The 18,766-nt window shown below is 44.2% G+C and overlaps 1 protein-coding gene across 8 annotated transcripts in view; it reads right to left on the bottom strand.

Moving 5' to 3' along the window:
- ADARB1 (adenosine deaminase RNA specific B1) overlaps positions 1-18,766 on the bottom strand; it is a 264,078-nt gene that overhangs the window by 17,122 nt on the left and 228,190 nt on the right. For 7 of the 8 annotated variants that reach the window (XM_024201218.2, XM_024201220.2, XM_024201217.2 and 4 more), the window contains one exon: positions 12,036-12,217. The exons of the other annotated variant lie outside the window; for it this stretch is intronic. In XM_024201218.2, the coding sequence (XP_024056986.1) occupies positions 12,036-12,217 (182 nt within the window). The remainder of the gene's footprint in view (positions 1-12,035; positions 12,218-18,766) is intronic. 8 annotated transcript variants of the gene reach the window in all.

Below are 18,766 nucleotides of genomic sequence, written 5' to 3'. Positions count from 1 at the left end.
AGTGGGGATGATCTGGTCAGTTAACATGATGCACAGCTGTGGTGCTGTCTGTCAGCACCTGTATTGTGGAACCCAGAAGAGAGGCAGCAATGCTTGGCATACCAGACAGATAGCTCTGAGCAACAAGACATTTATATGGAGGCAGGCTTCTTGAGACAACAACAGGCTCTGAATTTAAGACAATCTATCTAGATGAGCTTCCATATCTGAGTAGAGTCATCAGTGTCTTGCTAGGTAGAAGTGCAAAGAACGGGTACTCCGTTGCACACCTGATGAGAGTCTTTCCACCACTTTAATGAGAAGAGGACTTCTTACAGGACTGTGACCATCATGTCCATGCAGTGTCTGCTGAGTGGATACACTGATTTCAACCACCTTCACATGAAGCATAGATGAAGCCTAGCAAATGGCACCACATAGGTGCATGAGGCCATGTGTCCTAAAAGTCTGATGCATGTTTTCACTGATGTTCTTAGGTGAGCTTGAAGTTGGCTGATAAGATCTACTATTGTTTGGAATCTCTCCTGTGAAAGGTAAGCTCTCGCTGTCCTGCAGTTTCACAGTGCTCCTAGGAATGCTGTGCTCTGAGTCAGAGTCAGTATGGATTTTTCTCCGTTGACTTTGAGGTTCTGTGAGGTAGAGAGCTTTAGAATTAATTAAATGGAGTCAGTCACTTGTTGGGGTGATCTTCCTCGAATCAGCCAGTCGTCAAGGTAAGGATAGACCTGGATTCTGTGTTTCTTTGGTTGAACTGCCATGATTTCCAAGCACTTGGTGAATACCCAGTGTCCTGTACAAAGACCTAAGGGCAGGAACTTGTACTGGTAGTGAGATGTTCCCACCAGGAATCTGAGGTATTCTCTATGGGCTGGATGGATTGATACATGGATATATGCATCTTGCAGGCAGACATCTGTGAACCAGTTCTGAGGATTGCTTGAGGGGATTAGGGAGGCTAGAGTCACCATCCTGAACTTGAAATGGCAGATGAAGGTGTTGAGACGTCGAAGGTCTGGGATGGACTGCCAATCACCTTTCGTCTCTGGGATGAGAAAGTAATGGAAATAAAATCCCTGCCCCTGAACTCAAAGGGCACGTCCCTCCTCCAGTTGTAGAAGGGAGTCTACTTCTTTTCTGAACAGCCTCTTGTGAGTAGTCTCTTTGGAAAAGGAGGGAGGTGGTGGGAATAGACTGGAACCGAACAGAATTCCCCTTGCTTATGGTCTCCAAGATCCACCAGTCCAAGGTAATCCCAACCCAAGCTTCTAAAAATAAGAGAGACAGTTGCCAAAGAGGGAGTTGAATGGAAAAGTTTCTCAGGTGGCCCTATCAGGTGCTCAACACTGGTCTCAAATATGCTGCCTGTTGGAAGCCCCAGACTGTTGGGCAGCAAAAGAGGAGGCCGTGGGTATTTTATGATGGAATCTGTCTCTTCCTTGGTGGCTCTGAGATTCTCTAAGGGTGACAGCAACTGCACATATATTCCTCCTCCACTGTCCACGAAGCGCACCCAATTCTAGCCTTCCAATTCCTCAGCCATCACCTCTTTTGGGCAGAGACCCACGTCTCTCTCCCTTCTGTGTGGGATTTTTCCAGCTGCACAGTTCCCTATGTACACTGTGTTATTCCCAACAAGCCAGAGTGCCTAAACAGGCCAGCATCTGTGCTTTGCTTTCTCTCTCCGATGTTTTATGAACAGTGATTGGCAGCAGTTATAAGTTACCACACAGCCCTTGCTAAGCAAACACACTTATTCTTAAGGTGAAAACATTACAGAGGAAAGATATAAAAAACAATAAAAGAACTTAGACCCATGTTTATAAGCTTACCAGAGATCTCCCCCCAACTCCAATAAGGACACTCGTAGGAGTCGCCCCTTCAAACCTCACAAAGGGGTTTTTCTGTGCAAACAAGTTTGTAACGGCCTTGGCTCAGAACAAGCACAATCATGAATAGTTCCATCTTTCTTTTATATAGCTTGGGCCTTTGATGTTCAGATTCTGAGAACAGATAATCAGGAGACAATGGTCCCCTCCCTCAGGGTGTAGCTTCAAAAGCTTCCCACCTCTGCATAACTAGAGGTGGGAAATTTGCATTCATCTCTTAGAGATTTCCCAGGAAATCCACTTCATGCATATTGTCCCAAAAGACCATTCTTGTCTGCCACATTGTTCAGTATAGTCCTTTGATCATTCATGCCCACAATAATACATTAAAATACAATGGTCACCAAAGATACTTAAACTTAATTCTATAAAGTTTTTCAAGGATATTACAGGAAATTGCCATATCTGTCACAGTAATATTGGTAGGGCTCTACCAAATTCACAGTTCATTTTGGTCAATTTCATGGTCATAGGATTTTAAAAATCGTAAATTTCATGACTTCAGCTATTTAAATCTGAATTTTTACGATGTTGTAATTGTAGGGGTCCTGACCCAAAAAGTAGTTGCGGGGGTGGTTTGCAAGGTTATTGTAGGAGGGGTTTGCAGTACTGCTATCCTTACTTCTGGGCTGGTGGTGGTGGTGGTGCTGTCTTCAGAGCTGGGCAGGTGGCTGCAGGCAGGGACCCCGGCTCTGAAGGCAGAGCCATTGCCAGCAGCAGCACAGATGTAAGCATGGCATGGTATGGTATTGCCACCCTTACTTCTATTGCCTGCAGAGCTGGGCCCACAGTCAGCAGCCGCCACTCTCTAGCTGCCCAGTTCTGAAGGCAGCAGCGCAGAAGTAAAGGTGGCATGGTACGGTATTAGAACGTAAGAATGGCCATACTGGGTCAGACCAAAGGTCCATCTAGCCCAATATCCTGTCTTCCGACAGTGGCCAATGCCAGGTGCTCTAAAGGGAATGAACAGAATAGATAATCATCAAGTGATCCATCCTCTGTCAAGTGATGCCACACTTACTTCTGCGCTGCTGCTAGCAGGACGCTGCCTTCAGAGCTGGGCACCCGGCCAACAGCCGCCATTCTCCAGCCGCCCTGCTCTGAAGTCAGCGCAGAAGTAAGGGTGGCAATACCACGACCCCCTCAAATAACCTCGTGACCCCTTTTGGGTCAGGACCCCCAATTTGAGAAACGCTGGTCTCCCCCTGTGAAATCTGTACAGTATAAGGTAAAAGCACACAAAAGACCAGATTTCATGAGGGGAGAACAGATTTCACAGTTCGTGATGCGTTTTTCATGGCCGTGAATTTGGTAGGGCCCTAAATACTGGACAGGAGAGCACTGTCCTAAAGGACAGCTGCTAGCGTGACGACTTCCTCCTTGGGGTTGGGACATACAGATCCAAAGAGCACAGAGTCACACGTGAGTCCTTCAAGGAGTGGAGGGTCTCATCCATTCAGTTGTAAAAAAGTTCATTATTCTGAAATGGGAAGTTCTTAATTGTTACTTGGACTTCCCTGGGGATCCCTGAGTACTGGAGCCATAACAACCTCCTCATAGCTTTTGTCGTGGCCACAGTGCATGGTGCAATGTCATACATGTCCAGAGTAGCTTATAATGAAGTGCAGACAGTCAGCTGTTTCTCACCTGTGACAGACTTTATCTCTTCTGGATATTCCTTTCAGAGCTTGTCTATAAACTGAGACAATGTGTCCCAGTTTAAATAGCCATATTTTGAGAGGGGGTATAGTATTAGCCACCCTCATCTGATGAATACACTTTGCAGCCAAACAGGCTGCATTTCTTAGCAGAGACTTGGTACCTTCTGTCAGCAATTTTCAGTAGGGCTGGGATGGATGAAAGTGGATGCCAAATATTTTTGCAGACTCCAGGAGACTTTTGTTAATGGGTATGGCAAGTCTCCCTGGTGTAGAATGTCCAAGTGTTTGTGTTGTTTCTCTTAGACTCCTTCCTGAGGTATATCCAAGGTCTCTGCCATGCACTTCATCATGTCCTGGAATATCTTGAATTCCCATATTGAGTCAACATGAGTGGATTTACTGCAGGCTTCTGGGAGAAAGGCTGTACACCCCAGGCCAGCCAGTAAGGTCACAGTGGTCATAGATATCAGTATTGTGGTGGAGGGCACATGGGTTGGGTACCAGGAAGATTGATCCTTATGAACTACTACCCTCATGGACTGCTCCCTATTATCCCCGTCTGACTCCCAATGAGCTACCCATGCCATGAGTTAGCATAGGAGAGGTCAGTACCAGGTATACACCTCTTTAACCTGGCATATCAGTGACTCCAAAGCTAGTGGTTTGGATACCATCACTCTCCATCTCTCAAGGAGAGGTGACTCTGGTGTAGGGCCCACCGACAGTACTCAGCACCACTTATGGTTTCAGGGCTGAGATATCTGGTGTCGCGGTAATAGGCACTGTCACCATGCCTCCATGGGTCACCACTGAGAATACCAAATTCAGGACAAGCTGCTGGGGAAAAAAAAGCGCAGGCACACCCCAAAACTGGTAGTTATTCTTCCATGAGATGTACCAAACCAGCAACAAAAGTAAACTTCTGTCTCACCACACTGGCTAACAAGTAGTCAGAAATGCAGCCTCCTTAGGTATTCCAGTCCTGGATTCAATACCCAGACACTAGACTTAATGATGTGCGGTTATTTAAAACCAATTTCATCCAAAAAAAAAAAAGGGGGGTTCTTCTGATCCCAAAGGACCAGCCACATACCCAGGTCAATATATAACTCAGATCTTACCCAATAATCACGCTGTTGCCGATCCTTTAGTATCTAATATCTAAAGGTTTATTTATAAAAAGAAAGAAAGGTGAGAGTTAAAATTGGTTAAAGAAATCAAATACATACAACAATTGCAAAGTTCTTGGATCAGGCTTGTAGCAGTGATGGAATAAACTGCTGTCTTGTTAAATCTCTGGTTGCTTCCAAATCACTGGAAGGTCCTCAGTCCCTTGTTAGAATGTTCCCATTAGTACAATTTCATCATAGTCCAGAGGTCTGAGCAGGAAGGAGGCCAAATGGAGATGTTTCCAGGGCCTTTTATAGCTTCTGCCAAGTGAAGGGAAACCCATTGTTCTAGTTTGTGGAAAATTACAGGTAACCAGATGGAGTTTGGAGCCACATGGGCAAGTCACGTGTCCATGCATGCTTCACTTAGTCATAGCAGAAGCCATTACCCATACTCTAGTTAGAACGTCCTCAGGAAAGTCCATTAAGTGTAGATAGGCATCTTCCATGGTCCATTGTGAGTTAAGTGTTCTTTGATGGGCCATTCAACTTGACTACTTCCTTCACAATGTGCTGGCTAAATACCTTGTAAGGTAGAAGTGGGCTGTAGCCCACGAAAGCTTATGCTCAAATAAATTCGTTAGTTTCTAAGGTGCCACAAGTACTCCTGTTCTTTTTACCTTGTAAGTGTTACCAGAAGCAAACACATTTGAAATACAGGTAAAGAGCCAATACTCAACTTCAAATACAAAAAATGATACATGCATACATATTCTGCAAATCATAACTTTCCATAAACACCTTATTTGACATACTTTGCATAAGATTTGTTGTGATTATATAACAGTGGCAGCAACAATGCTCATATTTTAATCAGATAATGTCACAGGCACCATAGAACAGTTTGCACTCAGTTGGAAGGAAAGAGGGCTACCATCACAGAGTCACTCATTGCTGGGCTTCTGGGTAACAAAAGGTACTCGGTGTTGGGGTTGAAGGATCAGTACCAGGGTCAGTGCTGTGCAGAGATTTACACTGTATGTGCTGACTTGGAAATTGGTACTGGGGTACCAGAAGGGGCCTTTTCAGGCTTTGGGCACTTGTCATGTATCTGATGACCCTTTTATCTCAGCTTATCAGATGCCTGGGATGCCTGATCTTCAGAGCAGTGCTTCCTTCTGCCCCTGGAAGATGTCGATGCTGATGTAGTGGCAGATGAACAGGGCTTCTAAGTTGTTGTGGCCTGGTAGCGTGCAATGAAATCACAACTCCCCAGGGCAGTTACAGTGAGAGACTGAACCAATGGCTGAGTCCTGGTTGTAGAACCTCCCATAGATTCCAAGGGTTCTAGTCTGACCTCCTGTATAACACAGGCCATAGGACTTTCTGGAATTAGTTCCTGTTTGAACTAGAGCAGATCTGTTGGGAAAATATCCAATCTTGATTTTAAAATAGCCAGAGATGGAGAATCCTTCACAACTCTCAGTAATTTGTTCCAATGGTAAATTACCTTCACTGCTACAAAATGAGCACAACTTCCAGTCGGAATTTGCCTACCCTCAACTTCCAGCCATTGGATCTTGTTATTCCGTTGTCTGATGAAAAGCCCATTATCAAATTTTTGTTTCCAATGCAGGCATTTATAAATTGTGATCATGTCACCCTTTAAACTACTGTAATGCAGAAGCGCCCCCTGGCTGAGTGCTTGTGCCCGCACTCTCTCTCTAATTACGGTAGGTCTTCGGCGACTCAGCCTCTGGCTGTGTCACACAGTCTGTGCAAAATACAAATCAAACCCCTTCTGGGGTAAACAGTCCCACAGGGGACTATCTCAGTACCCCTCAGTTGGAATGTCTCTGTAGCCCTCCTTGGCCTTGCCTCACAATCAATCCAATAGTCCCTCGGCCCTGCTATGGAGCCCTGTTCCCAGGGCTTCCTCCCTGGAGACTCTTCGCCTCTTTGGGCTTTTCTGGCCCCAGCTCTCCAGCTGGGCCACTAAACAATTCAGTTCCCCTTTCAGGGTTGTATCACAGTTTTTCTGGGCCACTTCCCCTTCTTCACCCTTACCTTAGGGCTTACAACTACCAAGTCCCAGAGGCCAGCGAGGGGCTCCTTCTTTGCTCCCTATGTCCCTGCCAGCAACTGCTCTATCTGTAGTCCTGTAGCTCCTTCAGCCAGCCACGAACACCATCCATGCTTCTCCAGCTTCAGGCAGCAACTGCCCTCTGTTCTGCACTGCAGCTCCCTTGATATGGGCTTGGTGGTCCCTGATTGGCTGCTCCCTGCAGCCTCTCTGATTGGCTGCTTTTCCAGCAGTCATTCTAGGCGGGCTGGAGGACTTTTCTACTGCTCCTTTCTTAGACGGAGTGTGATAGGATCAAGAGGCCACCAGCAGGTGGCCTCAGGGCCTGGTACAAACCATCGCACCTTCTCTTCGTTAAACTGAACAGATTGAGCTCCTTGAGTATACCACTATAAAACATGTTTTCTAATCCTTTAATCATTCTCATGGCTCTTCTCTGAACACCCTCCAATTTATGAACATCCTTCTTCAACGGTGAACAACAAAACTGGACACGGTATTCCAATAGCCAAATACAGAGGTAAAACGACTTCCTTACCAGTGTTCCCTCTAATTTTTCCCACGCATGTGCGGAATGAATTTTGCGATGTGCACCAATATGGAGGTGATGTGTGACATATCATCTCCATATTGGTGCACATAACAAAATTCATGTGGCGGGGGTGGGACCGAGGGGTTCGGAGTGTGGGAGGTGGCTCAGGGCTGGGGCAGAGGGTTGGAGTGTGGGGGGTGAGGGCTCCGGCTGCGGGCTCTGGAATGGGGCTGGGGATGAGGGGTTTGGGGTGCAGGCTTCCCTGGGGCTACGGTGGGGAGAGAGGACTCCCCCCAGCTCGCTCTCCCCGCAGCAGCGCCTGGGCTTGGGGGGAGAGGCGCCTCTCCCCGCTGCAGCAGGTCCAGCCGGGCCGGGTTGGGGCCACAGGATAGGTGCTTCTTCCCCATCCATGGAAGGTCTGGGATGGGTTGGGGCTGCAGGATAGGCACCTCTTCCCTGTCCGCAGGTCCAGGCCGGGCTGGGTTTGGGAAGGGGGAGGGGTGCCTCTGCCTTGGCTGCGGCAGGTCCAGGGTTGGGGGAGAAGCATCTCTGCCTGCCGCAGCCCTGAGCACTTGCACGGTGCTTAATAGGATGCTGCACAGGTTCACAGCTTAGAGGGAACTTAGCTCCTTACTCCTACTTGAGATTCCCACTTATACATTCAGGGATTGTATTAGTCCTTTTGGCCACAGCTTCACACTGGGAGCTCATGTTCAGATGATTAGCCATCATGACACCTAAGTCTTTCTCAGACTCATTGCTTCCCAGAATAGAATCCCCACTTTAGTGCCTGAAGAGATTTGCATTAATCTTTTTAGGATGAACAGCTTCAGGCAGGCTTTCCTTGCTCTCTGAGTGTGGTTGGAAAAAGAGCACCAGACAGCACATTGCTCTGGGATGTGTTCTCACAGACACAGCAGACACCAGGAGTGCCCATCATTAATACTAATTGAAGAATCAAATGAGGGACAGGTCTCAAATGCTGATGATTTGACTTCTGCCATAATGCCAGTACCACTGTGGGGAGTGGGAAGTCCTAGGCCAAAAAACTTATTTACTAAAGAAGTATATAGTTGTATATGTACTATGTAAATATTATATACAAAGCTAAGGAAAAATAACACAATGCTCAGAAAAAGTGAACACTGCAGTATTCGGTCTTGCAGTCATGTGTGGTAAGAAGGAACTGAGGGATGGTTGGGACTACTCCTTCATTTATGATCTCAGTTGGGGGTCAGGGGCCGGTGCGAGGGCACCTAGGTTGCAAGTGTAGCCCCTATGGAGGCTTCTGGCAAAAGACCATGGAGCACCTGCACATCAAGAATGGAATCATGTGAACAGTCACTCAAATTTATATTGCCAGTGGTTGTGCTCCCTAGTGAAGAAGTGCCTGACCTTCACGTTTTGTCTGGATGCAAACAGTCCACCTGAGGTAGCTGGGTTCAGGGGCCATTCCAATTTGTCTGTCTGCTGATAGCTTAGTCAGTCCACTGTCATGCTCAGTGTCTCTTTTATGTTGATTGCCTTCATGGAGGCTAAGCGAGCTTCTGCCCACAAGAGACTCTGCTGATTTACTATTTAGATCTGAGCTTCTTGTGCCTGCTTGTTGATTTATATATACACAATGGTCATGTTGTCTGAACCACAATGTGCTTCTTTCTCTGATGATACTGGAAGACCTGAAGAGCCAACCTGACTGCTCTCTGTTTTTGGATGCTGACTCTCTGGGATTGCTGTGCTATAGCTCTGCAGGCGTCTCCTCCGTCCTGAAAGGCTGGGGTCTGAAGTCAGGATTTTAGGGGTCTTAGTGGTGGACAGAGTAGCCACTGCATGGGCCTCTTGTTCCTACCAACTGAAGGAAAGGCACCCGAGACAGTACATTCAGGTTTAACCTTTCTGCTCACTAAATTATCACAGCAGGTGCCTATGGATAAAGAAAGATCTTTATTTTTGACAACAATGCTGATTTCTAATGGAAGAGCGGACAATGCAACTCAGTTTGATTCCAGTGTTCTCCAGCTATCCCTGCTGGCATTAAGTGAGACTAAATACAAATTGTGTTTACCAGAAAGGTAGGCCAGAGCGTGAGTGAGGAGAGAAAACACTATCACTAAAGAGATCATTTTGCCTCTGAAATAAACCACTATATTCTAGCTATTCAAAATACAACTGAAACCTTCACCCAACTGAGCAGGGGGAGGCAGGATTGGGGGGGCCTAGGTTTGCACAGCCCTATGTGGCTTCATCTGCACCTCCAGAGAGGAGAGGTGTGGACTGGCCAGTGGATCTGTGACTAAACAGATACACCATCTGAATCCAACTGTGCTGGGCTCTGAACACTACTGCTGCCGCAAACAAAAGAAAATCCATGAATCTATTTAATCTAACTCATTTTCTTTTTGTGGTTTCACATCCAGTCTGAAAGGTATTTCTCTGAAAATGCTGTTCAAACAGCCCAGATTTCAGACTTCTATCTATGAATAATAATGATAAAGTTCTGATAGGAGTCTTAAAACAGATAGAACTATTTTATGTCAGATACATGAAGATTGCCCTTAAAATCCTTCAGCTGGAATTTACAGAGCTGAAAATGCACTAAGTACTCTACAGAGAATATGACAACAAGCATTCCATCTCAAAGAATTTACAATCTAAATATGGAATCAGAAAAGCATACATGAAATCAGGCAGCAACTATAATTGTCAGTTATTATGGTCAAAACAATTGACTGAGTAGGATTTAGTGTGCTGTAACGACTAGTTATTATTACATACTAATGTTTTTGGCAAGTCCATCATTTCACATTCTACTGCAGAGATGGGCAAACTCCAGCCCGCGGGACCATCCTGCCTGGCTCTCGAGCTCCTGGCCCGGGAGGCTCGCCCCCAGCCCCTCCCCTGCTGTTCCCCCACAGCATCAGCGCCACCGGTGCAATGCTCTGGGCGACGGGGCTGTGAGCTTCTGGGGCAGTGCAGCTGCAGAGCCTGGCCTGACGCGGTGCTCTGTGCTGTGCAGTGGCGGCGGCGTGGCCTGACTCCAGCCGGGCGGCACGGCTGTAGTACCGCCAGCCACCAGTGCTCCAGGCAGCGCGGTAAGGGGGCATGGAGCGGTGGGGGGGTGTTGGATAGAGGGCAGGGGAGTTCGGGGTGGTGGTCAGGGAGCAGGGGTGTGGATAGGGGTCAGGGCGGTTGGGGGGAGAACAGGGGGTTGAATGGGGGCAGGGATTCCAGGGGGCAGTCAGGAAGGAGGGGGGGTTGGATGGGGCAGCAGGGGGCAGGGATTCCAGGGGCAGTCAGGGGACAGGGAGAAAGGGTGGTTGGATGGGGCAGGGGTCGGGGGGGGCCATCAGGAATGAGAGGAGGGGTTGGATGGGGCAGCGGGAGTCCAGGCGTGGTCAGGGGACAAGGAGCAGGGGTGTGTAGATGGGGCAGGAGTCCCTGGGGGGGCAGATAGGAGGTGGGGGCCCGGGCCACAACCCCCTCCCCTAACCGGCCCTCCATGCAATTTATGAAACCTGATGCGGCCCTCAGGCCAAAAAGTTTGCTCGCCCCGTTCTACTGTATCCTAAGCTGTGTGACCCTTATTAACGAACTTTCATTATAGCTAAATGGATAGTGGTTAATTTGATGTACCTGTTCCCATCCCCTATGCCTGTATGCAAAATTCATGTAATTTGTTAAACATGCTTTAAAAATTATGCTTTTTCTGAAAAATAAACAAACACATGCTGGAAACCAAGTGCTATAAAACAAAGCAGTCTGACTAGCACTGGGGAAACACCCATTTTGTGAGGGAAACATTTCACTTTTAAACTTGTCATGGCATTATTGTAACTAATAGAGACCTTAATTTTTAAAAGGGTTAAAAAAATACCTTAACAGTTTCCTTTTAAATAGAGATGAATGTAGAATTCAAATGCTGCCATTCCGCTTAATCCTACTTAACAACATTCTAAATAAAAAACAATATTCAAGGGCTTAAACAATATCTGGAACAAACAACTGCAACATTAGCTAATTACGGTAGCTGGAGATTATGAACCAGATCTGCTGAGCAGAAATATGACAATCTATTTAAAGGTAATCCTAAGGGATGTGCTGTTGGGCTCCAAATGCAGCATCTGTGCACCAAGCTATGAGGTGGAAGTGATATTATTATGGTAGTTGGGCCATGCAGGCAAGTGGAGCGCCATGCTAACTAAAACATATGCTGCATCCAGCAGAGCTTGATGACAGGAAGAAAATGCAACCAATGGCAGCTGGGACGTTTTCTCTGTTCATTTTGAATTGATTATTGATCTAGGAATTGAGAAACAAATGTTTGTGTATCTTGGCACACTGCTAACATGATGGAGATGGCTCAACAAATAACTCCAATGGCAAGAGCGGTAACACTGAAACCTCACACTATTCTTAGGTGGGAAAGGAAGAGAGATTTCACCAAACCCAGGCTTTCATCTTTTCTAATATATTGGTGGGGCACCTGCATTCTTAAAATAGCAGATAAATACAGCCACATGAAATGGCTCATATAGAAGAGTTCACAGAAACTCCTGTTAGGGTCTTGTAACACACAAAGAGGGTCCTGTAATAGTAAGTCTAACTGGTTATAGCTTAATTTCAGGTTTGGGACATAACTTCCTTGCTGTAGTCACAAAACAATTTGCTCACAGTACATAATTTGCAAAGGTTTGAGAATTGCAAAATTATGTTACTGTTGGAACCGATTCAGTTACCGTACAGCCTTCTCCATTAGATACTTGCCACTAAGTAAAGGTCTGTTGAGCGTATACAGAGGTGGTAGATCTTCTATCTCTGCTATCCGCTGGTATACTGCTCTGGATAGATGGTCCCCATGATATAAACTCCCCAAGATGATGCTAGAGAAGTAAATTGGCTCCACAAAGAGGCTAAGTAAGGATCCTTGAATACCCAACACGTTCCACCTAAGGGGAAGGAAAAAAAACACTTTCTTTTTAACGGAACAAGTAACCTCTACTAGAAACAAAAGGAGACAATCTCAGTGGACTAGACTTTCAGTCTCCCGTATTGCCCAGAGCCTGACTTTGTTGTAGCTGTGTACCTAGCTGGAGTTCCACAGCATAGCTTTACATCACATTGGAATCCTGAACATCACCAGGTGCTGCAAATCTGCGATATGGCAGCCAAGGCATTTCATAGGCAGAGTCCATGACTCTGGTTCCCCACTGCCACAGCTAGCGGGGCCTCTCCAAACATCCTAGTGTAGAGAGAGAGATGAGATCTATCCAGCTGAGTGAACGTCAGTCACACAGGACAGGATGAGAGCTCTTTAGCTTGAAGTGAGCACTGATGTCTTCAAAACAGATCCGTCAGTGGGGAAGTCCCCTTTCCCAGGGTCGGCATGCAGGAGAGACAGGACACTTCCCAAAGATTCTCCTCCTCCCCATAAGAGACAATTCTGTCCCCTTCACCCACAAGTCGCCTTTCCCCTATTGCTGCTTTGAACGGATAACTGCAACTCCACAGCTGCGGCAGTGTCTATGGGCTCTGCACAGGGATTCTCTAACCTAGGAGCTCATATGCATACATTATTTGCCCCTTTCAGCAGCTTCACAGATTTTGACTGTGGAAGACTTGACCTGCATTGGTCAGGTTGGTATGGAACCAATATGTGCAGGAGTAAACTACCTTTTACACCCATGTTCAAAAGCATCAGGATTTAGATGACTGCCAAGCATCTAAAAGACTTTAAAAAACCTCAATCCCCATTCTGGGGTATTTGAATCAGTCTCTGTCTTGCAGTTCACCTGCAGAATACTTCTGCAAAATTAATGTATCAAATTTAACTGTAACAGCCTCCGAGTGGATGAAGAAGCAGGGGAGGTCCAATCAGGTTTCCTCTGGTGCCCTTGCAAAGGAACTAGCTACAATTGCAGTTCTTGTGCTCATCTGAGCACAGGGCTTGTGGTGCTAGCCATCCTTAACAACGGGAACAGTTGGGGCAGCAGAGGGAAGCACACACTTGAAGCACAGTACTTCTGTGAGCTCCTGCTGGGATGGCACAGCTCCACCACATTCTCAACACAGGCCAGAGATTACAGGACCCAACTGAACACATTGCTAAAAAGCGTCAAAGAAATAATAAATTTATAAGACTGTATAAGAGCCTTGTAAAATTACTAAAAAAGCTCAAGGCAACAATCTAATTGCATATCCTTACTATAATGAGGATGAAAATGAAAACACCATATACCAGTTTACTCACCTGTCATTAAAAATGTTTGTCCCAGGTTACTGGGAGAGCAAGTAGCATTTTGCAGTAATGCAAAACGTGTAAGGGAAAGATTAAGGCATATTTTATATTATATTGACATTCTATTTGCCAGCAAAATATTGGCAAATAAAAATAAACGAGTTGTGAGAAAATTATTTCAAATCTATTTCATTAGTTTTAAAGCTAAACAAGGTTTACAACAGAATAACGCTTTACATACACATTATATATAAAAGACTACATTAATGATCATCTTTATATGTGAGAGGTCAGTCACAATTTTAGAATTAGACCCACTGAGAACATTTCCAGACTTTACCAGAATTAGAATTTTGCTGGCACAAGCAGATATTTAGTTGACCAAATACCTCATAATGGTTCTCCTTACCAATTTTCCAATTGCCAAGATGTTGCCTCAATATTTGCAGTATTACTTATACCAAGTACAAGGAAGTATATGGACTACTGCAAATACAGATGTAGCACTATTTAATACAAAACTGAAACGAATTCAAGGGCAAACAAACAATGTAAATGTTGGTCTTATAATTGCACCTGTAATCTATGTGCACTCAAATTAAGAACAGTTTCCTCAAGCCCAGCCTATTACATTTAGATTTCAAAACCACCACCAGGAAGACCAGAATGCATAATGTGACCCTAACCAAAACCTTCCCCCTGCCTCCTTTCTCACTGCCTTTGTTAAGTATCTCTAGTTTTTCAACTACACAATTCGGTGACCGTACCCAGTGTAGAAGATGAAAACTAACATCTGTGCTGGTTTAAAAAGTATATTGATTAAAGCAAAACTAAATGTGTTTGCTCCTAGAAAACTAAATTCAAATTTGATTTAGATCACAACTAAAAACGATCATACTAGTCCCATCAGAATCACTTGTGGATATTTTTCAATACTGCAAAATGGTTGAGCAATTTACTATGATTCAGGCATGCCTGGCTGTTTCTATGTGAGAAAAACATGGGACTTGAATGGATATACTGTAGGTCATAACAAAGACACAATGGCAGGAAAGTTTTTACAGTTGATTTCCACATTATACTTGCTTTTGAAGTTAATACTCTTTGTTTCCACTCTCATTAACACAAACATGACATCACGTATAAACATTTTCTCATTTTTTAAATATACTGTAGTATTATTTTTTAAAAGGGTCACAAACATCTTCTCCTCATTGCAATGCCATGTGGATTCTCCCTCTGATTTTAAACTCCATAGCTGTAGGAATGCAGCTGTCACCATGAAACATGTTTCATGGACATATACATTTAGGGCCCAGTAGGATGTTGTGCAACCTCCACAAATTTTGAAGTTAACAGGCCAAAACTCTCCCCTCATCTACATCCATTCATCTTCACTGCAAACAATGAGGTTACAAAGGTGGGAGAGCAAAATTTAGCCACAGGGAAGTTTAGTAACCTCACAGGATGCATCATGTCCCTGTAGTATTATGGGGTCTATAAAAAGTGCTCTCTTCAAATCAGTGTATAAAATATTGAGAAAGTGGCTGCCTCCAAACCAAATGTATCATAGAATATCAGGGTTGGAAGGGACTTCAGGAGGTCATCTAGTCCAATCCCCTGCTCAAATCAGGATCAATCTGCAACTAAATCATCCCAGCCAGGCTTTGTCAAGCCAGGCCTTAAAAATGTAGGTGGCCTTGCACCTGATTTACAAACCAAACACAAACCTACCCCTCTCCCACGTGGCTTAAGAATAGGTTTATAATAATAGGTTTACAATTATTGATTAGCTTTTCAATGTTACACATTGCAGTATGGAAGACACAAGGTCTGGCCCAGGGGCACAGTGCTATATTTAGGGGGACTGGATGGCTCATGAAATTGGTAACGATAAATAAATATTTCACCACTAGGTCATCAGTTCAAATTCATTTCAGCTTAGTTGTGAGCAAAAGTCCACAAAGCCTATGTGGAATAAATTGGTGATCTTAGTTCAGTTCTTAGTGGCCAGAGAGCCAAGTCAGAAACACATGGCTACCTCTGTCCCTCAATCCTCTCTCACCCTTAACAGAGAGAATAAGGACTGAGGCCCTGGTCTAGGAAAATACTTAAGTGCAAAATTTTTTTTTCTCTTACTTAATTGGCCTCTCAGAGTTGGTAAGACAACTCCCACCTGTTCATGCTCTCTGTATGTGTGTGTGTGTGTGTGTGTGTGTGTGTGTGTATGTGTATATATATATATATATGTTCCATTCTATACGCATCAGAAGAAGTGGGCTGTAGCCCACGAAAGCTTATGCTCTAATAAATTTTTTAGTCTCTAAGGTGCCACAAGTACTCCTGTTCTTTTTACTCTGGTTAAGAGTTTACCATTGTTCTCATTACTATGTTTATTAGCTGCTGCTGCTTCTCTTAGAAAAAATACACATAAGTGATGCCATTTTATTTAGAAATCTGGCTACTGAATAGATCCAACAATTAGGAGTTTGCAAGCACAAGGCAAAGATTAAGGTGATTTGCTTGTACGATTCAAGCTTTAAAGTTAGCTTTTAGAACTACAGAAGGCTGAACCTGCAATTCCTACTCATGCAAGTAGTCCCACTGATTGCAACTGGGCTACTCAACTGAACAAGGAGATGCAAGATTAGATTTTAGACTGAGTACAAATTAGTTCTGGTCTGTCATATGACATACCTCTTTATTAGTATCTGATTTAATAAAGTTCCATAATCAGTGTTTATTTTATGAAGAAGGAATTGCATAGCCTGTAATACAGCTTTTATCTTTGTTATCAGCTTTACTGCCAAGTAGGGCTGGTTGAAAATTTTCCATCACAATTTTCTCTCACTCTCTCTCCATCTCCCCTTTCTTTTTTTTTCTTTTTTTTTCCTGATAGAAAATTTGTTTTTTTGGCTCAAAGAAATTTTTTTTTAAAAAATGTCTTCTTGCTATGGAAAATTATGATGTTCCATCAAAAAAAACCCAAACACCTGAAAAATTTCATCTAAAATTGAAATACAGTGATTTAGAAATGCTGCCGCAGAAGCTTATGAGAGTTGTAGTTCAGGTGCCTCATGTCCCCTTCTCCTCTCTGGACTGGGTTTTCCAGCTGGACTAGCGACAGTGTGGCCACAGGGTTCATATTTGTCCTGCTTCTGAGATCCCTCCATACCCTCTGGAAATCAGTCTCATGTTCAGGGTGTGCAAAACAGAGTGCTGGCTCTTTCCTGTTACAGAGTGCCCATCTCACCTCCTTTGAAAAGATCCTTCTATGTGTCAGCCATTTTCTCAGCCCAAAGGACAACAGTTTCCAGTACAAATCTCTATTTCAGTTAATATATAATTAAACTCCTACCAGCTGACTGTTGCTGTCAATGCAGTTGTTTCAAGGATTCGATCAGACAAGCCGTTAATATATATACACAAACATATACAACTGCTGTTGTATCACCAATGTTACAAATTAATTTTTTAAAAATTCTAATATTTACTCACTTTGAAGGATTTTCTCTCTATGGCACATTAGGTGAACTTTGCAGAATTACCATATACATTCCTTTTCCCTTTATTCAGAGTGCACTTTTTATCTGTGCTACTAACACTGCCTCAGCCTTACACACAACATGTTCTTTTTTGTACTTCTTGATTTTTTCTATTTTCAGTCTTTTCACATTTAATATGAGAGAAGGGAAGCCACAGGTTCACATCAGAATTTTTCAAATGAGGAGAGTCATGGTTTCCCTGCTATGCTGTCAAATTTCCGCCTCAAACTAATATATGTCCATGGCCAAGTGGGCTGCAAGCGCTTGACATTTCTGAATGTATTTATTTAAACCGATTTAATCTCTGAACACGAGAGAGATAAATATATGTCTAATTCTGCATCAATACACTAGCACAGACTCTGCCAGTGTACTTCTTGCTATAATAAGAGGATGGGAATTTATGCTGCAATTTTAAAAAAATGGATTATATAGAACACTTGTTATTTTACACTACTCTGGAGCAACAACAGGAATGAAGGCGCATAACTGCAGCAGATGATAAAGTATAATGTTCACAACTGTTATTTGTACGGTAATAGAAGTACACAAGGAACTGCTTTTCACAATTGTATCCTTTAGAATGTGCAGTATCAGAGTTTATTGCAGGCATTCTTTGTTTAATTATTGGAGATATCCTATCTCCTAGAACTGGAAGGGACCTTGAAAGGTCATTGAGTCCAGCCCCCTGCTTTCACTAGCAGGACCAAGTACTGATTTTGCCCCAGATCCCTAAGTGGCCCTCCCAAGGATTGAACTCACAACCCTGGGTTTAGCAAGCCAATGCTCAAACCACTGAGCTATCCCTCCCCCCAGACTAATGCCAAAACACTGGTTGAACAATGATATTATATTTATCATAGAATGAAAAACTTGATAAAAAGTGCTATTTCCAATGCCCAAAGTTATTCTTATTAATATCATTTGTGAGATCAACAAATGTGATAAATCTTTTGAAGCACTTGGAGGAGAGGAAGGTGATCAGGAACAGTCAACATGGATTCACCAAGGGCAAGTCATGCCTGACCAACCCGATTTCCTTCTATGATGAGATAACTGGCTCTGTGGATAATGGGGAAAGCGGTGAACGTGATATACCTTGACTTCAACAAAGCTTTTCATACGGTCTCGCACAGTATTCTTGCCAGCAAGTTAAAGAAGTATGGATTGGATGAATGGACTATAAGGTGGATAGAAAGCTGGCTAGATCGTTGGACTCGACGGGTAGTGATCAATGGCTCAATGTCTATTTGGCAGCCGGTATCAAGCGGAGTGCCCCAAGGGTCAGTCCTGTGGCCGGTTATTTTCAACATCTTCATTAATGATCTGGATAATGGGATGGATTGCACCCTCAGCAAGTTCGTGGATGACACTAAGCTGGGGGGAGAAGTAGATATCCTGGAGGGTAGGGATAGGGTCCAGAGTGACTTAGACAAATTGGAGGATTGGGCCAAATGAAATCTGATGAGGTTGAACAAGGACAAGTGCAGAGTCCTGCACTTAGGACAGAAGAATCCCATGCACTGCTACAGGCTGGGGACCGACTGGCTAAGTGGCAGTTCTGCAGAAAAGGACCTGGGGATTACAGTGGATGAGAAACTGGGGTTGGACTGGATAACCTCCTGAGGTCTCTTCCAACCCTAATCTTCTATGATTCTATGATAAGGGAAAGAGCCTAAAAATTATTTACTAGTAATTCTGTTTGTGATAGACTC

This window comes from Terrapene carolina, unplaced genomic scaffold (assembly GCF_002925995.2).
Source record: "Terrapene carolina triunguis isolate 2854851 unplaced genomic scaffold, T_m_triunguis-2.0 Scaffold391, whole genome shotgun sequence".
NCBI classification, from domain to species: Eukaryota; Metazoa; Chordata; order Testudines; family Emydidae; genus Terrapene; species Terrapene triunguis.
This window is presented reverse-complemented; position numbering and strand designations above follow the sequence as displayed.